The sequence below is a fragment of the Eretmochelys imbricata genome, chromosome 10 (assembly GCF_965152235.1).
Source record: "Eretmochelys imbricata isolate rEreImb1 chromosome 10, rEreImb1.hap1, whole genome shotgun sequence".
Classification (NCBI taxonomy): Eukaryota; Metazoa; Chordata; order Testudines; family Cheloniidae; genus Eretmochelys; species Eretmochelys imbricata.
In genome coordinates this window covers 59,961,036-59,986,308 of record NC_135581.1, presented here as the reverse complement: position 1 = coordinate 59,986,308, position 25,273 = coordinate 59,961,036, and the positions used below count along the sequence as shown (strand labels likewise).

General features: G+C 38.6%; 1 protein-coding gene across 3 annotated transcripts in view; it reads right to left on the bottom strand.

The window, feature by feature from the left end:
- The window catches only part of NEDD4 (NEDD4 E3 ubiquitin protein ligase), a 127,202-nt gene that overhangs the window by 60,830 nt on the left and 41,099 nt on the right, over positions 1-25,273 (bottom strand). Inside the window, exon 5 of one of the 3 annotated variants that reach the window (XM_077827391.1) lies at positions 22,707-22,760. In XM_077827391.1, coding sequence (XP_077683517.1) covers positions 22,707-22,760 — 54 coding nt within the window. Of the gene's footprint in view, positions 1-16,025; positions 17,566-22,706; positions 22,761-25,273 lie in introns of those variants that run through there. The other 2 variants (XM_077827389.1, XM_077827390.1) reach the window with 2 other exon arrangements.

Below are 25,273 nucleotides of genomic sequence, written 5' to 3'. Positions count from 1 at the left end.
CAGTAATTTCTTCCCAACATTATTTGTTATTCCATTTAATGATTGTTATTTTGAGTACTTGGGCTTACAAGTTTACCATCCAAACAACCTCATTAAGATCTTGTTTACTGTGGAAGGTTTGTAAATCACCTTATTTTCACAAGGGTTAGAGAGGGACAGAAGCCAGATATTACTTGAACACACTTATGCACAATACAAACATAGTATGGGTCAGTAGTTAGCAATGTGAACAGTTTAGTCCTCAGTAATTCAAGTTCCCCTACTTTGACATGCAGATGTGCCAAATAAGCTATTGTGCAAAGAGCTAGGCCACCAGGTCTTAAAGCAAGTCAGTATACAATAGAGGAATTAATCCAGAATTGGGCCTTCTGTGTTCTACTGGCCAACTCCCAAAAGTCTATTCAGAAAATATGCCGAATCAAAGATTTGGCACTAGCTAGAAAAGCTTCTTTCATCATCAAGACCCACCTTTCATAATTTTTTTCCGAGTACTGTAAGAACACACAACTGACTGGGCAGCTGTCCAAGTCCTTGCAGCTGATTGTGGGCCCGTCAAGGACTGTAGAACGAACCCCCAGAGGACTTGTTCCAAGAACAAGGAACACTTCAACTTTGCCTTCTCTAACTAAACATATAGCAGTGTGTACATTTAAAAAACAACACAAAAAAACTCAATTAAGAACCCTACAAAACCACACTGCACACACAATTCTCTCCCTAGGGCGGGAATAAATAAACAATGTCACAGATGTTAGTCACACTGTTTAATGAATTACTGGGAGGCACTCTTTACAGCAATGACGGCCGTGTAAGAACTTATTATAGGCGGGGTTGATAGCATCTCCTATTAAGACTGCCTGACGCTTCCCATAAGACCCTGTTTCAGTTGCTTTTAACTTGCTAAATTAACTGTTTGGGCTTAAGTTTTCCATGCTGTAACTGCCCCAGGCTTTTTTAAAGTTTCAGTTAAAACAGTTTAGTCATTCCTGAGAGTGAGGTTACCAAAAAAAAAAAAAGTGCTTTGCCCATTCTAAAATTCTGGTGACCTTTTCTTTAAAAAGCTCTAGCATTCCCATGCTTGCAAGCAGGAGCTTAAACGAGGTAGGGGGTGCCCTCTGTGGGGATGGCAAAAGCATTTTTGGCACAAAATGCACCCGAATTTGGCCAAGTTATAAGCTTTAGGGAAAAGAAATGCAGTTCCCCCATGCTCAGTGGAAGCTTGCTGGACCTTCACAGCTAATACCCCTGAAGAGTCCATATGCACTGTTAATGCAACTGTTTCAGAAGTGGTGGTAAAGGGGGGTTTAACCCTGCAATTGCAGCTCTGGGCTGTTGCAGACCAAGTTAGGCATCAGATCTGAGAGCAGAGAGAGGCTCTCTCCTGTTCTCTCAATGCTCCCCAGCTGAGTTGAGACAGCATGGAGCACAAAGCTGCTGGATTCAAATACAAAGGGGGTAAGAGACAGGCCTGGAGTGGGGGACTGGACTGGATCCTGGGGTGGAAGGGTAACTTGGTGTTAGACTAGAGACTGGAACTGGGATGAGAATCTCCACTCTTGAGGCTTACGACAGGCTAAGTGAGAATGGAACTTGGACAGGACCAGGATCAGTGCCCACTAGAGTACATTCCCCTCCACAGCCTGGAAATAGAATCCAGGATTTCTGAGTCTCACCATTCCTGTTCTGTCTGCAAGCATTGTGAAGCCATCTGGCAAAGAGGGTGTCCAATTCCCCTCTAGTGCTGGTCCACATAACAGTAGTAGGTTGTCATCCTTGTCAGTTATGCCATCAGTTCAAGTGGCAGAGTTCTGTGCGGTTGATCTAAAGCAGGGGTTCCCAAACTTGGTTCGCGGCTTGTTCAGGGTAAGCCACTGGCGGGCCATGAGATGCGGGAACGGTGAACCGCAGCCACTGGGAGCTGCGAGCGGCCATACCTGCAGACGATCAGGTAAACAAAGCGTCTCACAGCCCGCCAGAGGCTTACCCTGAACAAGCTGCAAACCAAGTTTGGGAACCCCTGAGATTCTAACCATGCTGATGAGACATATGGTGTCAATATGCCGCCTATGGGATTTGTTTTTTAGTTTGCTTTTTTAAACCTGGGAAATCATACACACAAAAAGCTATATTTTATAGCACACTAAGGAGGTTGTGAAATCTAGTGCTCAAAAGTTCAGAAATGTCAGAATTAAAGTTGCCTGTGTAATCTTAATTCAGCCCCTTTGTGCTTACACAATACAGTTTCTAACAGAACCCCTGCTTCATTCATTACACAGGATTGGCCTGTTCTAGGAACAAATGAGTGTTCTGTAGTAAAGGAAGCTGTTTGTGGGACACGGACTCATTTGTTGCCAACGTTGGAAGGTGGGGAGTGAAAGGGATTTCAGAAAAAGCAAGGACTGGCTTATAATTAAGGCAGCTGACTGTTTTCCTGGAAAACTTCTATCCCCACCTCTGCCACAGAGTTCCTAGGTGATGCTAGGCAAGTCACTTAAATCAGGTGATCACTAGTGGTCAGTAATTGTGTATTCCTTATTTTCTGGGTCCCTGACACGGAACAATGAGATCTGATTTGCAGAAGTGTTGACCAATCACAGCTGCAACTGAAGTCAATGGAGCTGTGCTTTAAACATATGAAAGGCTATATAATGCTAAGAACCTCTAAAAATCAGATCCTACGCATCTCAAACAGGGCACCCAAAATCAGTGGATGTTTTGACCTTAATCTCTGTGCCTAAGTTCCGCATCTGTAAAATGGGGACAAGAGGTCATCTCACAGGGGTGTTGTGAAGAAAAAAAATTAGTGTTTGTAAAGCACTCATACTAGGGGAACAAACAGATAAATTAAAAACAGTAACAAGTCATCAGGACCAGACAGTATTCACCTAAGAGTTCCGGTGGAACTCAAAACAGAAAATTGCAGAACTACTGTGGTAGGTAACTTATTGCTCAAATCAGCAAATCTAACAGTTTTTTTAAAAAGGCTCCGGATTCAATCATGGCAATTACAGGCTGGTAAACCTAACTTCAGTACCAGGCAAATTGGTTGAAACTAAAGTAAAAGAATTATCTATAGTAAACAGAATTATCAGACACATAGATGCACATAATATGTTGGGGAAGAGTCAACATTGCTTTTATAAAGCAAGAACAAACCTCACTAATCTATTAAAATTCTTTGTGAGGGAGGGTCAACACACATGAACAAGGGTGATCCAGTGAATATACTGTACTTGATTCAGAAAGCCTTTGACAAGGTCTCTCACCAAAGGCTCTCATGCAAAGTAAGCTGTCATGGGATAAGAGGGAAGGTCCTCAGGGATCAGTAACTAGTTAAAAGATAGAAAACAAAACGGTAGGAATTAACTGTCAGTTTTCACAATGGAAAGTGGTAAATAGCAGGGTTCCCCAAGAATCTGTACTGGGACCAGTGCTGTTCAACATATTCATAAATGATCTGGAAAACAGGGTAAACAGTGAGGTGGCAAAGTTAGAAGAGGATACAAAATTACTCAAGATAGTTAAGTCCAAAGCTGATTGTGAAGAGTTTCAAAGGCAACAAAATGCAGATGAAATTCAATGTGGATAAATGCGAAGTAATACACATTGGAAAACAATCCCAAATATATGTACAAAATGATGAGTCCTACATTAACTGTTATCACTCAAACAAAAAAGACCTTGGAGGGTCTGAAAACATTGGCTCAATGTGCAGCAGCAGTCAAAAAAAGCTAAAAGAATGTCAGGAACCATTAGGAAAGGGTTAGCTAATAAAAGTAAATACCAGAATGCCACTATATAAATCCATGGCATGCTCACCTTGAACACAGTGTGCAGTTCTGGGCATCCCATCTCAAAAAGGATACATTAGAATTGGAAAAAGTACAGAGAAATGCAACAAAAATGATTAGTATATGGAACAGCTTCCATATGAGGAGAGAGAAAAAAATATTGGCACTGCTCAGTTTAGAAAAGAGATCAATAGGTCTATAAATTCATGAATGGTGTGGAGAAAGTAAGTGCTATTTACCCCTTCACAAAACACAAGAACCTTCAGAGTAGTGTCTGAATAGCAGGCAGTAAATAAAGTATGGGACCACATATTAACAGTGAGGATAAAACAAAAATACTGAATAGGTACTCATTGAATGAGCACCGTTTGTTCTATGCACTGAATGAGGCAAAATCCAGTAGGGGGGATAAAAATAGTATGTGATCATGTAGTTACACTATTATAATGCATATGCACAGGCACAACAGGGCCAAATTAAAGTTGCAAAGGCAAACAATTCTGGTATTTCCTAATTTATGAATAGTGGACTTCACAATCTTAATGTTATTTTAAAATGTAGCTTTTTGTATGTAAAGTAGAACAAAAACAGAAATTTTATTAATTTTCTTGTGTTCCTATTTTAGAGCAGCTACATTTTAGCTTTAATATGGCCTAATAGGAGTCCCTCTACTGGATGAGGCTACAGGCAAGCATTCATAATTACCCCTTTCTTAAGCATCATGTTTACTCTGATACCCTTTTAAAATTCATAGTTTCTCAGGATTTTGCATATATGGATTTCAGCTTCTTCAAATTATAATGTAGACTTTATTTGAAAAAGCTGAAATCCATATATGTCTATAGAAACAAGGTTGGTGAGTTAATCTCTTTTATTGTGTTAACTTCTATGGGTGAAAGAGACAAGCTTTTGAGCTAGAGAGCTCTTCTTCATGACCACAAAAATCAGCCTAATAAGAGGTATTACCTTACCCACCTGCTCTCTCTAATATCCTGGGACGAACACAACAACACTGCAAATAGTAGATATTAATATACACACAGAATTTCCCATTTGCCCTAAAGCTTCTTGATGAAAAAGTGATGATGTAATATCTGGAACTGGGTACGATTACAGATAATTCATAAAGTAACACCAAAATGAGCTGTAAGCATTTCACAGGCTGCATTCCCAAAGCAGAACTCTTCGGGCATCATGGAGACTTTAGAAGCGAGTTCATCTGAAATAACTACCACTTAACAGGAATGGATAGCAATCCTTCAGAGTGGGGTAGAAAATTACTGTAAACAAATGACTCATTTGGAGGGTGGCAGTCACAATTTCACTTGCTTGCTCAACCTGTGAAACTCATTGGCTTTTGGAGGGAGAGAAAGACTTGTGCTGAAGTGTAGCACAGAACTCTGAGCCCAGGGCAAGGGGAAAGCTAAGGTAGCTTTAATTCTGGGCTGTTTTAGGGGCTGGATGGGCATCCAGTGTAAACAGACAGGCCTCCAAGACTGTTTAGGTCCCAGCAGCCTGCCTGGGCTGTCCTATAGGCTGCAGTGCTGCCCAGAATTTCTGTAGTAGTTAGAGTCACAGTCCTGCTCCGGATATTCCCCTTCCACCTTTGCCCTGCCTTCATGCTAGTGTTTTTAAGGTGGTTCTCTAAAGCTAACCTTCTGGGCCATCTTCCACAGTGGGGAAGTCCTCCCTCCTGGATCTTGAACTGGGGGCTTTTAGGACCCCTTTATGCCATTCTCTTGCCCTTTTATCCAGTATAAAAGTGCCAGAGTAGGGCTGAGGACCTCACCCAGGCATTCTCATGCTCATTCCAAAGGATGGAAAGAGGTAGCCAAAAGGATCGGGACTGAAAAGAGGACATAGTAAAAATATATAGTGGAAAAGATTTTAAGGGAGAAAACACTAAATTGATTAAAAAGAGAGAATTAGCCCCAAGAGAAAACGTCTGTTAATCTCTTTTCAGCAATATAGAAATGGAGCATGGAAAAGGAAAAAAAAAAATAAAGACCTATGTTTTTAGCTTTTAACAGAAGTTAACTGTTGGAAAACTAGGAGATATTCAACACCATATGATCAACCAGCTCTATGGACTACTAATAAATGCAGTGGATTTGAGATCCATTGGTCAAAGGTCATTTCTGAACTGGGATAGCCTGATTGGCAGACAGTGTGTTACTATATCACATTAGTAGGCCAACCAAGGGAGTGTGTTTATTTATTGCCGAGATCATTTTACAGGATCCTGAGCCCTTCTAATAAAGCCCCACAACTCTGGCTCAAAGAGCCATACAATATCGATTACTAAAGAAGTTTGGTAAAACAAAGTTGGGCCTGGGAAATAGCTATTTCCCACCCACCCCCACTAAACTGTATCCACCTCAACAAGTATTACTACCTATAATTAAAAAGTCCTCTTAATAAAATGTGCATCTTTACACAATGAATTTAACACTGAATTGTTGCTTCTTACATCTTGAACTGGAACAGAATTTAAATTATTTCACAAAACTGTAAGAACGTTTTTGATAAATGCTTTGGAAAATTTAATTTGCAATCTCCCTCAAAACTATACATAGCGAACCTGACTATACAGATTATGTACAAACTGTTGGGGGGGCTGGATGACTCATTATTGATAACTGAATACTAATCCTTTTATCTAATTCAACACAGCCCAAATTGATAGTGGCCTAAAAGTCATTAGTATCATTATGCTGTTTGATAGCTTAATTTAAATTTTTCAAACCTTAAGTGTTACTTTGAACAGTAAGTAGGTAGATTTCACTTACTGAAACCAGTTTTCTTTTATTAAGGGACACCTGTAGGAGGGGGTCCTGTGGCAATAAATGGATAGCATAAAATACCAGCTATAATTTATCCTAGATGAGTTAGTGGCCTACAGGACACTTAACATTTTAGTAATTTATCTCTAGTGTCAGTTCCCAATTAGTTCTTTATAAATAAAAGTTCATGGACGACTAGATTTGACTTTGACAAATAGGGAGGAACTGGTTGAGAATCTGAAAGTGGAAGGTAGCTTGGGTGAAAATCATGAATGATATAAAGTATCAGAGGGGTAGCTGTGTTAGTCTGGATCTGTAAAAGTGGCAAAGAGTCCTGTGGCACCTTATAGACAAAACAGATGTATCGGAGCATAAGCTTTCGTGGGTGAATACCCACTTCCTTGGATGCATGTAGTGAAAATTTCCAGAGGCAGGTATAAATATGCAAGCAAGAATCAGGCTAAGGATAACGAGGTTAGTTCAATCAGGGAGGATGAGGCCCTCTTCTAGCAGTTGAGGTGAATGATATAGTTTATGCTTCTAAGGAATGGTAGGAGAGAGAACAAAATAAAGACAATGGATTTCAAGAAGGCAGACTTTAGCAAACTCAAGGAGTTGTAGGTAAGATCCCATGGGAAGCAAGTCTAAGGGGAAACAAACAATAGAAGACAGTTGTCAGTTTTTCAAAGAGACATTAAGGGCACAAGAGAAAACTATCCCACTGTATAGGAAAGATAGGAAGTATGGCAAGAGACCATCCTGGCTTAACCAGGAGTTCTTCAATGATCTAAAAATAAAAAAAGTCCTACAAAAAGTGGAAACTATATCAAATTACGAAGTATTAATATAAACAAACACCACAAGTATGTAGGGACAAAATTAGAAAGGCCAAGGCACAAATGAGATCAAACTAGCCAGAGACAGAGTAAAAAGAAAACATTCAACAAATACATTAGAAGCAAGACGAAGACCAAGGACAGGGTAGGCCCGTTACTTGGGGCGGGGGGGGGGGGGGGGAAATAACAGAAAATGTGGAAATGACAGAGGTGCTTAATGACTTCTTTGTTTCAGCTTTCACCAAGAAGGTTGGTGGTGATTGGACGTCTAACAGTGAATGCCAGTGAAAATGAGGTAGGATCAGAAGAGGCTAAAATAGGGAAAGAACAAGTTAAAAATTACTTGGACAAATTAGACGTCTTCAAATCACCAGGGCCTGATGAAATGCATCCTTGAATACTCAAGGAGCTGACTGAGGAGATATCTGAGCCATTAACTATTATCTTTGAGAAATCATGGAAGACAGATTCCAGAAGACTGGAAAAGGGCAAATATAGTGCCCATCTATAAAAAGGGAAATAAGGACAACCCAGAGAATTACAGACCACTCAGATTAACTTCTGCACCCGGAAAGATAATGGAGCAAATAATTAAGCAATCAGTTTACAAACATCTAGAAGATAATAAAGTGATAAGTAAAAGGTCAGCATAGATTTATCAAGAACAAATCATGTCAAACCAACCTGATGGCTTTCTTTGACAGGGTAACAAGTCTTGTGGATAGAGGGGGAAGCAGTAAACATGGTATATCTTGACTTAAGTAAAGCTTTTGATATTGTCTCACATGACCTTCTCAAACAAACTAGGGAAATGCAACCTAGATGGAGCTACAATAAGGTGGGTGCAAAACCGTTCCCAGAGAGTAGTTCTCAGTGGTTCAGTGTCATGCTGGAAGGGCATAAAGAGTGGGGTTCCACAGGCACCAGTTCCGGGTCTGGTTCTGTTCAATATCTTCATCACTGATTTAGATAAAGGCATACAGAGTACACTTAAAGTTTGGGGATGATACCAAGCTGGGAGGAGTTGCAAGTGCTTTGGAAGATGGGATTAAAATTCAGAATGATCTGGACAAACTGGAGAAATGGTCTGAAGTAAATAGGATGAAATTCAATAAGGACAAATGCAAAGTACTCCATTTAGGAAGGAACAATCAGTTGCACACATACAAAATTGGAAATGACTGCCTAGAAAGCAGTACTGAGGCAAGATATCTGGGGGTCATAGTTAAATATGAGTCAGTGTAATGTTGTTGCAAAGAAAAAAGTGAACATCATTCTGGGCTGTATTAGCACGAGTGTTGTAAGCAAGACACAAGTAGTAATTCTTCTGCTCTACTCTGCGCTGATTAGGCCTCAACTGGAGTATTGTGTCCAGTTCTGGGCGCCACATTTCAGGAAGGATGTGGACAAATTGGAGAAAGTCCAGAGAAGAGCAACAAAAATGATTAAAGGTCTAGAAAACATGACCTATGAGGGAAGATTGAAAAAAATGGGTTTGTTTAGTCTGGAGAAGGGAAGACAGATGGGAAATGACAACAGTTTTCAAGTACATAAAAGGTTGTTACAAGGAGGGAGAAAAATTGTTCTTCTTAACCTCTGAGGATAGGACAAGAAGCAATGAGCTTAAATTGCAGCAAGGGAGGTTTAGGATGGACATTAGGAAAAACTTAACAGTCAGGGTGGTTAAGCACTGGAATAAATTGCCTAGGGAGGTTGTGGAATCTCCATCATTGGAGATTTTTAAGAGCAGGTTAGACAAACGCCTGTCAGGAATGGTCTAGATAATACTCAGTTCTGCCACGAATGCAGGGGACTGGACTAGATAACCTCTCGACATCCCTTCCAGTTCTAGGATTCTACAAGCACGTTAGGATTTTGAAGACGCCAGGTTGCGAAGGTAATACTATTGGAGCCATATCAAAATGTTCTTTACAGCATGAATATTTCACATAAAAGTTACAAACAGTTCAGAGCTGCAGGCTTCAAGAAGCTGGAACTGTGGATTAGCTAGAAACAGGCACATATGTGTTTCAGAGAGTGATGCAAAAGTGAGTGGTGATGCATTATTTATCAGCTTCCCTCACAAGGTAGTTACCAGCTCTTCATCTAGAATTAAGAGTTATTGGTGCTAGTTTTGGCAATGAGAAACTAATTCAGACTCCTTTTTACTCCTGAGGGGGGATTATGCGTGACTGCATGCCTGCAGAAAATGCCCCCACCCCTAAATTCCTGTACTTCCCTGCAGAAAATGGCAGGGAAGTAAAGGGTCCCAGAGCCCGAGCTCCAGCCCAAGTTGAAACATCCACACAGCAGTTAAATAGCTCCAAAGCCCAAGTCCTGCGAGCCAAAGGCAGCTGATATGAGTGAACCAGGGGTGTTTAATGGCAGCGGAGACACACCCTTATAGGCCACTACTAGACCGGAGGGAGAAACTAAAGAACAAGGAGTATAAGGTAAAGTGATAAAAAGACCACAAAAAACCCTGAAAACAACCGATAATTTAGGGGGAGGAAGCTTAGAAAAAGAGGAACACTGGTGAAAATACAATATAGGAGCTGGCTGCAGGAAGCCTGTGGAAAAATCTACAAGTAGTGTAATCTTTGAAATATAAAAAGGTTTTAATTCTTTTTAGCTAGAGTCACCATAATGACAAGATCTCAGCTTTTCTAAGTGAGCAGATCTTCCATTCTCCTTTAACGCTTTAGAGCGCACTATGAATCTTGCCGACATGTCACACATCTCAACATTTAGAATTTATTTCTAAGATATGCAAAATTGTTAACTATGTTCTTTAATACCTCCTGTTAACTTAACATTGGGGATCCTATTTCACTATTTTTTAAACTATTAAGATAATGGCGTGGGCTAGGCTCACAGTTAAGTCAAAACATGTGAATATCTTTGATAAAACAAACTACGTAAGATTTTTCACCACACACAGTGGTTTCTGCAGGTCTTCTCCCCACCAAAAGTCAAGCACTTAGAGCTGTGTATCTGATCATTTAAGACAAGCCAATTTAACTTTCTAGAGCTAATATTAATATGTTTAATTTCTGATAGTTATCTATTATATCTACTGGTAGTTTTTTTTAATCTGGCTTCCATATGAGGAGAGATTAATAAAACTGGGACTTTTCATCTTGGAAAAGAGACTAAGGGGGGATATGACAGAGGTCTATAAAATCATGGCTGGTGTACAGAAAGTGAATAAGGAAGTGTTATTTACTCCTTCTCAAAACACAAGAAGTAGGGGTCACCAAATTAAATTAATAGGCAGCAGGTTTAAAACAAATAAAAGGAAGTATTTCTTCACACAATGCACAGTCAACCTGTGAAACTCCTTGCCAGAGGACATTGTGAAGACCAAGACCATAACAGGGTTCAAAAAAGAACTAGATAAATTCATGGAGGATAGCCATTGATGGACCTATTAGCCAGGTTTGGGCAGGAATGGTGTCCCCAGCCTCTGTTTGCCAAAATGAGTGACAAGGAATGGATCACTTGATGATTACCTGTTCTGTTCATTCCCTCTGCGGCACCTGGCACTGGCCACTGTCAGAAGACGGGATTCTGGGCTAGACAGACCTTTGGTCCGACCCAGTAGGGTCATTCTTATGTTCTTATGTTTTTGCCCTAAGTTGAAGCAGTTTATTGGGGAGCAGTCCATAACCTGTAATATACCTTTTCAGGGTCTGAATAGACTTCAGTCTCTAGAGCTGTTGACCTAGCACCTTACAAAAGTACTGAAACATTTCTGGAGGAGAAGGATGTTATAACAAGAACAACTCCAAGCAGGAGCAGACTACACCTGGTTTGAGCAGAGAGGAGACAAAAATGGCAGATGAAATGCAAAGAGGCTAACCAAGGTTTTACTAAGTTTAGCTAAAGGCCATGATACATTTAACATTAAAATGCACTAATTAGCTCAGTGACTTCCAATAAAAATGTGCCTCTCCCCCCACTTCAAAGTCAATGGGAGAGGAAATGGTAACTGGACTGTAGAGAATGTGACAGTGTCTGGAGAGCATAGGGGAGATACACGAGTGTATGCATCAACTGTGGCAAGATGAGGCTGCCCTCCCCTTAAGGGCTGACTTCCAGTTGTGGGGGGACGGAACCAGGCTAGCTGATTGGCTCGTGTCACCCCATCCCCCCACCCACCTAGTCAAATTCTCCCAGACTTTTCAAAAAAGTCTCCTGCTGGCTGACCCATCCTGCCTCCCCTTAATTTTAGTTTAGAACAGTGTTTTTAAGATGGTTTGAGCAACTGCCTGTTTTGTGACAGGGAAGGAATTTTTCTCCATTGAGGCCAAATTGGCAAAGATCTGGTAGACTTTTTTGTTCCTTGCAGCATCATGTAGGGACAGTCGGATTGAAAGCAATCAGACTTGAAAGTTTAAAATTAGCAAAGTTAAGACCATTTAGCTTATCACAAGTTGCGGCTGATGTCCCCTGCAATTAAAGGCTAGAAGGGCCAGTTCCCAGAGGTAAATGAGACCTGGTATTCTGCTGGTGGAATGTGTGCCTTAAGAGCAGAGGAGACCTGAAGTCTTCCCAGCCTGAGGTTCCCTCTTGATAACCTTTCCCTTCCCCCACACAGTGGGGAGGCAGAAAGGATTCAGCAGTGAGTTGAGTCCTAGGAGTGGGCCAAGGGGTGTCTACTTTGAGTTACTGGTTATATAGTGGTAGCCCTGAAACCTCACATGGGAACCAGTTAAATTCCAGGTATAAGTACAGCATGGGCACATAGCACCCCTCGCCAGCATTAAATAAAGTCACGGCTTGCTGCTTATATCCATCACATGCATCTGTTGTTTGCTTGCCTGTGTGTCTAGATCAATGCGAGTCTCCTAAGAGATAGGACTTCATGCTGAAGTCTGATGCTCCATGCAGCTTAAGTTTGACATAGTTGCTACAAGAACTTCAGATGCATTTCCCCCAAGTAAAACTCACTATGGAATACAGAGTTTTTTGGTTACCAGTACACTCTGGTTCGGAGGGGTTTGAGAGTTCAAATTGAAACTTCACACAAAACTAGTTGTACAAAAGCTTTCATGAGCTCTAACGTGCAAGTTTTAAGGTTTTTTGCTCTAGTAAGTGTTGCAAATTTCATTCACCAAACCTAGAACTCCAGCAAAATCAGTAAAGTAAAAAAAAGGGAAGTATTAACATTATCCTCATATATTTTAAAATGTACCTTAAAATTTTTAATACAGAATTATACTCAATTACTGGGGATAGACTTCCCAGCTTAGTTAGCATGTTCATACATTCAAAGTAAAAATGGTTCTGATCTAGGAGGAGTGGTTAAGCTCGTGACTGCCAGTGACAAACCATAATAGCAGAAACTGTAATGTAAGCAACTCCACCTGAAGGTCTGAAAGTAGACTTGTACTACTACTCCACCCTCCCTCCCAACAAAATTGGAAATATGCCTTTATAAGAGACCAGGTAACTTGTTCTATCCCTCTACCTATTTCCACCCCTTCAAAAAGCCTAATTCATGATATGAACAATTTAAATTAATTCAACACTTCTGCTACAGAATAATTTCCACCCGAACAAAAAGGCACATGAACTAAAATAAGTCAGCAAGTCAAGGCCATGCACCTTGATATTGCAATCAGGGCATTTAATCCTCTCCCCTCCCCCACATACATTGCACAACTTACTGCAAGGTTCCCGTGGCACATTTCAAATAAAGATTAATATAGAGACATGGTCCAGCCATTCTCCCACACTTTTCAACTGAAATAGCTTAAGGCCTGCTGTTACAGAAGTGAAGTTTCTTACTAAATTTTAAAAAGCAGACTTAACAAGCTGCTGATTATGGAAAGCAAGAAAACTGATACTATGTGGCTGAAGGCTAGTAGCTAGGCACTGTAAGAAAAGAATGCATAGACCTTTCACTGCTTCAGACACTGGAGTCTCTAACCAAAGTACTGATTTAATTTCATGACTGCTCTGCACAGATAGCTGACATTACTAAATGCTACTCCCATATCAGCTTGTTAAATTTGAACCCAGACTCAGCATATCAGTATACTAAGCCAGACTAACTGGAGTCAAGAGAAATATTTTGGGAGTTGTTTTTAAATGAGTCACAATACCCCCACTATAATTAGATTTACTATATAATTAACAAACTATTACAGTAGAAATCTATTATATTTTAAAAAAGACTGCTATACCACTCGTATTACTGTTTACAGTGTCTTCTAACAGGTTGCTGACTTACTAAAAGTCAATTCAATCTGATCTTTTTGCTTATTTTGGTAAACTGTTTTACAGAACTGTTTGTAAAAGCTCGTTTTACACTAAAAGGTCAAGGGTCAATTGAGGAGAGAGAGGTCTCTGTGCATGTTGTCTTACACAAAGGACCTGAAACTCACTAACTGCTGCAGATCATATTCAGCATCCAGTTTTCAAAAGGCAGCCATCATTCTGTTTTGCATGCACAAATCCAGGTAATTTGCATGTGCATGAAAAAGTGTTTTCACAACTGTGAGCACAATTTGAAAGACACTTCAGCCCCTTTGAAATTTGACTGTCCAGGATCATGTTTCTAGGTTTTAACCATGAAGCTTAATACGCACTGCTAGAAAAAGGCCAAAACCCCCCCCCAACCCCCAAAAACAAAAACCCTACACATCAAATCCAAACCACACATTCTTCAGTAATAATCATACACTACTTGCTACACAGTGCTTCAAAGGTTGAAGCCAGAATCATAGAAGGGGTTAATCCATGAACATGTCTACCAAGAAACTATTACAAATTATTTTCTTTAGAAGACTGAAGTTTGCCTGGAGTTTTTACTCAAGCATTTATTTTCACAGGCTGGGTTTCTAATTTGAATGTGCAACAATTTAATTTGATTTACATTTTTAGACAAGTGACATTAACAGCACAACAGCTGTAAGTGGAAAACCATGAGAAGGGCACTTTTAAGCACTGTGATTAAACAGTTTTTCATCGTCTCAATGGAATTTCTGTAATAAGCAGGTTCAGACTACTTGGTTTTCTACATATTAGGGAATATTTCACAACCACAATACCACTGCAATTTAAGTAAGAGTTCCCTTACTGATTTAGGTTTCCAATACAATCTAGTACAGCCCTTTACCCCAAAAAGTACATACTCCAAAGAATACACTCTGATAACTTATGATCCACTGTGATGATTTTTCTGTCAAAGTTTAAAATTCAGACCAATATTTTAAGAGTTTTTTTTCCCCCATAAAAAGTTGTGGACAGTGATTTTAATAAAGAAAATAAACAGCAAAGGACTGCAGGTGTGGGCTCTAGGCAGGCAATACTTTCACTGAAAGAGCTAAAATCTGCAGGATAGGACTTCAAGGTAATATTACAGCAACTCTCCAGATTGGTGTTAACTGCAGATCACTGGCAGCGCCCTTTTCATTTGTATCAGCAAAGTGGTAAAATAGTGGAAATGTCAATTTGCTAAGGCTAGTGTGTACTTAAAACTTTACTAAAGTTTGTAAAAATGCCTAGTTGTTGCATTGTTACTCATTTTTATTCATAATTAAGAGCACCATGCAAGTCTGAAATTTTGCAAGAATTTCTGAATGACTTTCTGAATGACTTTCGAAAACAAAAGGATCATTTAAACAAGTTTATAAACCAACGTTTCTTGTGGCTTTGACTGTGGTCATTAACAAATATAAATTGCATCATCAGTTAATACAAGAGGGACAAATTTCTGAAGTTTAGTTCAAAAGGCGTTTTATTACTCAAAAAAGTTAAGACTACTAAACTCAAGAACTAATTTGAACAGCAATGTTGTTGGAAAAGATATTAAGTTACAGTGTAAAGCTTGGGCTGAACTAGTGGTTAGAGAAAAAAGGGGAGGAAACGCTTAAAATTCCTGTGGCTCAGGGTGTATACAGATCTAAATGGTATTTTAAGAGTTGCTCTGCTCAAATACTACTTATACTTAATTCTCTACACACAGCAAGTTTCTGCAAAAGCATTTAAAAAAACTTTATATAAAGTAAATCAAAGATTATATAGTAACCTATTCATTCTTAGGTTTCAGAGTGGTAGTCGTGTTAGTCTGTATCAGCAAAAACAACGAGGAGTCCTTGTGGCACCTTAGAGACTAACAAATTTGGACATAAGCTTTAAAATCTAGATATTTCAATGAAAAAATAATTCTGTTGTGGATTAATGTTATACAGTTGAAATTTTAGCTCAAATTTGATTTTAAGTCGAGGAGAACTTCAATATCTAGATTACTACATAATAAGGTAAACCATTTATCCTCATGCGAATTAAATAATCAGTTATGAGTCTGAATTAATATTTGAAGTTCAGGTGCTTGACTGAGAATTTTGACCAAAAAGGATACTAGACTCTAGAAAAGACCAAATGAGAATTCTCTGTCTCACCCAGACCCCATTTAGAATACATAATTTATTCAGTATTGCAAAATGTTTCAATAAGTTAACATAACTAACATTTATAAATGGCGTGTATTTATGCTTTGATCATAGGCTATTGTTCTACTGCTTCAGATCCACTGGCAAAGAAAGATTTATAGTGTTAGTTTTTCCTTCAAGAAAAACTCACCTTGTGGGGCTTCCACAAAGTACTACTTGATTCCCTTTTGCAGATACTGGCATTTTTTGGAAAGCCACTAGTTTTTCCTTCATTTCCAGGTGTGAACTGTATGTGCAACTGGGATGTCTCTGCCTTCGGACACTTATATTTAAGACTGGATAAACAGCAAGAAACTTTTTGACAAGATCCTTCTAATGAAACACTTCTTTGCAGAATATGGTGGGTTGTCCTCATTTGTGTATTTGGTCTTTCTAATTCATTTACAAGAATCTGATACTCAGAATGGTTTGAGGGTAAACATGCAGATGTGCTACGTATCAGTTTTAAATTAGGGTACTTTGCATCAGAGTACAAATTTAATTCCTTTTCTGATAACTCTGGACTGTAGCAACCATTAACCGTTTCATCCCTTGATGCAGATTCTCTTTGTTGAGTGAAATGAACTGAAATACAAGAGAAGCTATCAGATGTTTTTTCACAGGTTGTCTTCTCAGCACTACTTGCAGCCTGATTTTTGTCCTGTAATGAACTATTCAAGTAAAGTGGTCTAATGTCTCTAGTTTCACCAGGAGAGCAAATGATTTTAGAGAGTCGAAGTCCATTGACTGCTGTTGAAAGGAACCCTTTAGAAGAAGTTGTTTGATCTTCATTTTTTGCCAGTTCAGTAGGAGAAATAATGAACTGATGTGATGTTTGATAAGGTCCCCTGCTTGGTAGAGGACCCAAGCATGTTGGAGAAGTTGGTGGGGTAGTGGAGGGACTCCTAGGAAAGATTACCAATGACGAAAAACGTCGTAGTGGAATTTTAGTTTTCCTCCTCATTGGCAATTTCACTTGTTCCAAACCATCTTGATCAAAAGTAATATTATTTTTACTTCTACATAAAGTTTCCTGAGATATATTGTTCCTATAGGAATTACATTTGTTTGCTCTGCTTCCATACGAAGTACTATATACAATACTACTACAGAAAGTATCATCACCAGTGGAAAGAGTGCAACTACTACTGTCACTAATTATACTGTTGCTGTATGAGTCTCCATCACTCGTGATACTTGTACACGATTCATAGTCACTGCCAGTGCTATTGAAGGATCCGCTGTTATTTGCTGCAATACCGCCAAGACTGCTATTGCACATGGCAGCATTGCTCAAATGGCTGCTACTGTTTAGGATATGAGCTGTGTAATCAGCCATATTCCTGCTACAAGAGTTTCCTTCATTACCAACACTGAAGAAAGTGTCTTCACTAGCAACTACTGTATCAGATTGAAAACATTCACTGTACCTTCTAGACTGCAGAGAAATCTGCAGTGAGGTGCTCTTTTTGTTGCTCTTTTGCAGTGAAGAAACAGCTGAATGCTGCTGTTGATTAATTATTTCCTGCATTACTGTTGGAAAGACAGCTTGCCTGGGAGTCAGCTTCATTTGTATAATATCAGGTGCAGAATTCTGTGAAGGTCTTTGGAAATACATATGAATGTTACTATCCAAACCATTTCCAGAGATTTCTGATAACGGATCAGTGTTGCTTCTTCGGGCTGCAAAATGCAATCTTAACCGCCGTGCCATTTGTTCTCATTTGCACACATGTTAGCAAGTAAGAACCATAAAGCTCCTTTTGCAGAAAGGCTAGAGGCAGCTGCACAGAGTTGAGATCCAGTTCAAACACATCACAAAAGTAAGATCCCATGAAAGATGCAGCCTTTGTCCCAACTTCAACAAGATACTAACTAGCGTATAATAAAAAGCACCTCCTTAAAAATAAGTCAACCAATCCTTTAACTGCGGTTTCTGGACTCTTTGATTGTTTGTAGTCAGAATGCATCCACTTACAAAGCACTTGATTTCCAACAACCGTCAAGCTTAACTCAACTGCAGCACACAGACACACACTGCCAACCTTGTTTCAACATTACCTTCTGTAATTTGCATAAATGAATAAAACCCAAGAATATTCTAGCTCTTAGAGTTTAAAACAGCAATTCTTGCTGCAGCTACATTAGCTGAACCAATGTGTCTGTGCTTTCTGCAGCAGTGTATGACTACTAATATTTTTACCCACAGGTTTAGAATTACAGGAAGTTGGTAGGAATGAAGTCCCATATAACGGAGTATCAAATCTAGGATTGAATTTCCGAATAGAAACCCATGTGAGTAAACTGGTGAAGTCTGAAGTTATGCAAAAGCCAATGAACTAAGCCATTTCATACTCATAAAAGGTTAAAAAAATTAGGAGTTATTTTGGGAGTCCTAAGAAAGCTATTGGGCAATCACACTTAAATGATGACACTTAATATGAATTTGCATTCTGTGGAATCCTATAGTGCCATATTACTTTGGTTTTTCTTTTGAGTGAGATGTAACTGGATTAAATAAAGCAATAAAAATGTCTTTTATCACTCAAGGTTTCAGCCTAGCATAGAGGTTCTTTCCTAATGAATATATTTTTGCCTTTTTCTGGTTAAAGGTGTGCTTTGTTAGACTTTTTGCACTTTTACAACTTTTTACATTTTAAACTCAAGTGCTTAAATTGTTGGCCAGTAGTCTGTGTTCTGGACTAGTATCTGGTTATTTATGAATTATAGATGCAGAGTACTAAGTGTTCTACCGTGCTTTTGACATGCAATCTTCAGGTCTGTACAGGTACAGATTAAGGAAGTTTGAACGCAGTCTTTCTAGAGATGTACAGTACAGGTTGCATATTTAAAAATGACTGCATAATCTATGGAGTACAATTTACAGATGAAGACTACTCGAAAGCCACATTGTATAAGATATTGTATGCAGACTGTATAGTAATCTCATGCATTCAGTTAACTACAGTAACAAGAATATATTACAATTGCACCTCTTTTGTAAAGTGCTTTGACATCCATTGATGAAAAACACTATGAAAACACAATTAGACTAATCAAGATAAAAATATACTGGCAACTTTTCCCAAAAATGTAAGACTAAAATGACAGAATTTCTCTGGGTGTTTGCCACATTGACAGAAAAGGCCCTTTGCTGGCACCTAGTGGGACTTTTGGAAAAAGGTAGTCTCTCTGTGAAGTGTCAATAGCAGTAAACATTTGGCTATGAATGACAGGTTTCAGAGTGGTAGCCGTGTTAGTCTGTATCAGCAAAAAGAACGAGTACTCGTGGCACCTTAGAGACTAACCAATTTATTTGGGCATAAGCTTTCGTGAGCTAAGTGGGTTTTAGCCCACGAAAGCTTATGCCCAAATAAATTTGTTGGTCTCTAAGGTGCCACAAGTACTCCTCGTTCTTTTGGCTATGAATTTACTTTTAGCTACAGAAACTATACTTCATGCAATACTAAATGCGAACATACTAACATGGAATGAATTACTGCTGCCGGTAAAGCTCAAACAGCAGAGAACACTAGACCATTTATCCTTTCATAGGTCATACTGTTGGATAGTTTCTGCTCAATATTTACATGACCCTTGCTATATTTTTGATTAGCGTGCACTAAAACTAACAGTTTTACCTCCCCTCCAAATAATAGCCAGGACTAAGCTTACAGTACTTTTTGTTTGCAAGCAACAAGTTTCTTTTTTAATACTACTCCAGGGTTCATTTAACCTGGTTACCCAAATTTTGCGGTTAGAAATGCATCAACAACATAAAATAGCTTAGTCACAAAAAGACCAATAAGTAAAACAGTTCAGCTATTTCACCAAGTATCACTAACCAAAGTTACACTTGGAGAAACAACTGTTGGAATCCAAAAAGAACCTTTTTGGTCACAAGTTCAGAAAGATACGTATAACCATTAAGCAATATATTTTCTTTGAGTTTCAAGTTTTGGTAGAAAAGAAAACATTGGTTCTAGTTAAAAAAACAAAACAAAGTGACTTTATAATTTTATAGCCTGACTTGATTTAGTCCAAAGGACAACAAAATTAAACATATCATGTTACCCAAGTTTTCAAGTACATAAAAGGTTGTCATAAGGACGAGAGAGATAAATCATTCTTGCTAACTTTTAAGGAGAGGACAAGAAGCAATGCACTTAAATTGCAGCAAGGGTGATTTAGGTTGGACATTAGGAAAAACTTCCTAACCATCAGGGTGGTTAAGCACTCGAATAAATTGCCTAGGGAGACTGTGGAATCTCTGTCACTGGAGATTTTTAAGAGCGGGTCAGACAAACACCTGTCAGGGATGGTCTAGATAATACTTCGTCCTGCCACAAGTGCAGGGGACTGGACTAGAAGATCTCTCGAGGGCCCTTCCAGTCCTATGGATTGTTTTCTCCACCTCATCAACTTCAAAAGCTCACACTTTGCCCATCTTTATACCATGATTTTTAATTTCATACTGTTTCTGCTGCCTTCCCCCCCCCACATACTCATTAGGGTAAAATTCTCACAAGCGCTTAAGTGATTTAGACTCCTAACTATTAAAAATGGGATTATAGAAATTGTACCCCTAGTTAACAGCCAAATCCTAGTGCATTTTGAGCACTCCTACTATAGTTTGAATGAAAGCTGAAGCACAGGGCCTGAAGTGTCATTCTGTGGGATTCATTTGCCAATCTGCTGAAACAGCTGATGCTCTTGATGGTCAGTCTCCAAGAGGGTGGATAAAAAAATATTTTTTAAAAACATTACAGAAATATGTAACTGAAATTAGCAAACATCAAATTTAGAGTTCTAAAAATAAATTTGTTTCAAGTTATAACTTGTTTTATAACCTCAAATTTAAGCCTTAAAATTTGCTAAAATTAATTAAAAAAATTCTGTGTCAATGATCTGAGTGTAAGGGTGCTTCTTTTTAAAATATATACAAAAATGGGGGGAAACCTCAACCTTTTGATATCAATTCAAGCTTTCAGTTTTGGTTGTGGAGAAAAGATTTTGCCATAATTATTTTTAGTTTCAGTTTATATAGTAGGTGCAGAGAGAATATTTCCCTTCATTTTAGCAGTTCATTCAAAGTTAAGAAACAGAGTTGAAAAATTGACAGGTTTCAGAGTAACAGCCGTGTTAGTCTGTATTCGCAAAAAGAAAAGGAGTACTTGTGGCACCTTAGAGACTAACCAATTTATTTGAGCATGAGCTTTCGTGAGCTACAGCTCACTTCATCAGATGCATACCGTGGAAACTGCAGCAGACTTTATATATACACAGAGAATATGAAACAATACCTCCTCCCACCCCACTGTCCTGCTGGGGTGAAAAAAAAGTTGAAAAAGGAAAGCTTGTTTTCTTCTGCCAATCTATGACTTAAAACCAGATGGGAGAGGATAAGCTCTACTACTTTTAAGAACTTGAAAGACATGGGGCCAGAGTTTTAAAGATATTTATGCACCTCAAGATGCAGATAGGTGCTTTTGAAAATCCCACTAGGCACTTAAAAAGGCTAGGTGCCTATGTGCATCTTTAGGTGCTGAAGTACCTTAGAAAATCTGGCCCATGGTGATCAGGAAAAGTCAACTAACTACAGTTAATAAGTTGTTTAATAAGTCCATTTTTAAAATGTATGTATTTTGATAATTTTTCTTCTCTTCTGTATCCAGTATAATTACTGTAGTGTTACTTAATAAACAGACCCATTTTAAAAATGCTTTTTCTATACATTTTTAACTGAATTCCAGTTTTCATCCAACCATCGGTTGGCACAAATCCAGACTAAAAAGGCATCTAGTAAAGAAATATCATTTACCTTTTCAACAAAAATGTTTAAATTAAGAATTCGAATAAGTGTCTGTTAATGTTTATTTCATAAATAAATGTGTATAGACCTAGTGTATCCTGCTGGCTAGATTTAGTTAAAAGGCTATATTTGGTTTCATCAACATATTTAATCATCATACCAACGCATGGGAATTAACCTTCTAGGTAAGGTACAATTGCAAAATAAGTTTAAAAATCAATGTTTCCTTCTTGCTGATTTAAATTATGATTAAAATTGTGGTTTTAATCACTGATTTAAATCAATCCACGCTGGTCTCAGAGAAACCTTGATCTTAACTATGGGGATTTTAGTAGTGGTAAAACAAGTATTAGATCGTTTAAGAGAGTTACCATAACCAAACCACTCAAACTATAAAGGTAGTCAATCACCTGAAAGACTAATCCATGAAAACATTTTGAACAAGTAGATATTATATCTAAGACACTGGATTCCAAAATTTGTAATACAGAAGAACTACAGAAAGTAGTGACTTCAAACAAGAAAAGATGTGTTGCAGTTCAAATACAAGACAGAACAAGGCTTTAAGCAAGCAAGCAGGCTGATCTGCTGACGGCTGGTCTCCTGTCAGCTTTCCACCCTCTCTTTTATTCTCTCTCTCCCCCCGCGCATTACATACTCCAACAGATAAAAGGAATACACTGGCTTTGTTTAATATTCTTATTTACCAATATCTATCTATCGCATTCCTTGCTCTCGGGCCTTGAGCCCAGTCCTGGGAGGCTTCCCATGGTTCATGTCATCTGGGCGAGATTCCAAGGTTCATGCCCTTGAGAGGAGCCGTGTGTGCACTGCTCCTACACAACACTCTGGGTGTGCCCTGAATGTTGCCAAGTGCATGAACCTTGCATGAATGCTACAAAGATGAGCTGTCAGATTTAGCCATACATTTGACGTTTGTCAAAATTAATTTCTTTATGGAGCTGCCTTTTTAATACATGTCCATCTAAACTTGATTTCATGCTCATCTTCAAGAACAAATATTCTAATATATAATGACCTACCAAACGGTTTTCATCAAATACTTCAAAAAGAAGCCTGTGTTGCTGAGGATTAACCTAGGAAAGAGGAAGAGATTAACAGTTATTAGTCAGTCAAGATATTTGGAAAGTTGCAGTATTTATTTTTGCTAAGCAAATATTCTCAAAGTTCAAATTAATTTAGAAATAATTAAGATTAGTACCAATGCTGACACAAATCTTGTGCACTTTATAGATTCACAGAATTTAAAACCAGAAGGGAGCCTTAGATCATGTAGTCTGACCTCCTGTATATTACAGGCCAAAATATTTCACTGTTATTCTTGTACTGAGCCCCAATAACTTGTGTTTCACTAAAGAATATGCTCCAGAAAGACTCCAGTCTTGATTTGATGACAAGGAATAGAGAATCCAACACTGCCCCTAGCAGTTTGTTCCAACGGTCATTATTCATCACTGTTAAAAATTGTGCCTAAATTTCTAATTTCATTTTGTCTGGCATCAGCCAGACATTGGTTTTTGATAGCGCTCTTTACTGTGTTTAAAGAAAATGATTGACAGTCCTACACAATTAAGTTCACTACAGAATATTTGAGACTGAACAGTCATTGTTCTAAAGAAATCTTTTGACAAGCTGTTACTGACAGCTACAAAGTTCTAAGTCAAAACAGAAAGAAGTGTTTGAGTGGAGATGTGACGCAACTCAGAAAGGCAGATGAATTCTTACAAGAATGGAACATATTTTACGCTTCACTTTATTCCATATACGGTTGCCTGCTTTCATCCACAGCAAAACAAATGCTGCAGGAACCAAGGTGCTCAAAGAACTTTAACATATTTGATGGAAGTGTCACAACTTTAAGTTTTTGAACAGAAAAAAAAGTGGCCTGCCACAACCTGGAGTACACTCATCCCGGTATCTGTTTAAACACCCTTGTACGAGGTAATATCCTTCCTAACTGTATAAATAACCTTGTATATCTGAAATATTTACAACAGTTATAGAAAATCTAGCATTTCTCTGGTTCTTTCTTAAAGATCTGCCTGCATAGATCCGTATTTCAGATTATGAGCAAACCTTGGATATGCAAGCTTCGTACTTTCTAGACAGCAATGTTCATTAATGTATAATTTTCCCCTACACACTAATTGTCCAGATAAGATGCAAAGGTGTGCAATGAAACTATTTTCATCAGAAAATTTCCAAATCACTTCTGCTTTCAAGTAGTCCAAAACTTAAGGAGGTGAACCTGAGGAATCTTATTTTAATTTGATATTTGTTGGTGCTGTATCAAAGAAAAAGGAATCCTGATGCATGCGCTATGGGACCATCCAACAGCAGTGGAAAGAGGTGAACACAAGCATTAAAATAGTATTTGACTTCAATAGCCAAACCTCTGCCAAAATTTACCTGCTAGTTGGGTTTACTCTGTCACAAAAAGACTTTGGTTCTTGAGGGCAACAAAGATCATCAAGCACATAATTTTACCAAAGTGGAAGAGTAGCTTTGTGCCCAGAACAGAACAGTGGTATTTGGAACTGTATGAGTAATCAGCCAAAGAAAGAATAGCCAATTGCTGTAGAGAGCAATTATATGAATTGAAAGATATTTGGATCGTGTTTCTAGACAGTGGATAAAAAAATCTTGAGATACTCAAAGAGTGCTATCTAATCCATTCTCTCCCTTTCCTCTCTTTATTTCTTCTTATTCATTTAGGTCTTTACTTTATTACTGTGACTCCCATCTTCCTATCGTATTATGTGTATGTAATATTGTCTGGTCTTGCAGCTTTAACAAGCTGCAAAATTGCAGAATTCTATTGGAAATCCTGCAGTTTGTGCAATTTTCGGAACATATGCTGTCATTAAACCTTTTGTATTTTTCATTATCTGTGTCTTTATAAAAACTGACAAAAAAGATTGCAAGATGGCTTTCCTTAACCTGCTGTATCACATAGCAGCTAAATCCAGCAAATACTCCTCCATGAAGGTACAGTATGGCCATAAATCCAGGTAGCAGCGTTCTCTATGTAGATATTTAAAACATTCAGTAGAGGATGCCTTAAATGTGGTGCAACATGCTCATCTCCTTTTTGGTATCTGGATCCTTGCTAACCAACAACAGTGATGGAGAGTCAGATCCACTTTGACAGAAGTGAAATTAGCCCAAAAGTGGGTATTTTGTAGTGATTTTGTCCACGCTCAGCACAGTAACATCTGGTATTGTAACTGCATGCACCTTTTGATTGAACTGGCTATTGTGACATACTTTAGCAAAATGTCCAATCTTTTTGCAATGATTGCACTGAGCTACTTTTGCCGGACATCCTGTGTAGCTTGCAAGGTGTTGTGGAGATCCACAGCAAAAACATGCTTTTACTGTATTTTGAATTTGCTGATTCAGTGGTTTTTCATTAGTTTTCTTCTTGCAATTGTGTTTCTGCAGTGGTAGTGAACTTTTCTGCAAAGGAGTCACAGCCTGGACCGTGCCTCCTGTATCCATGCTCATTATTTTGGCTTCAGCTGTAGCTGACTCAATCTGAGTAGCAATGGTTATTGCTTTTTCTAGTGTAAGTTGTGGTTACAGAAGT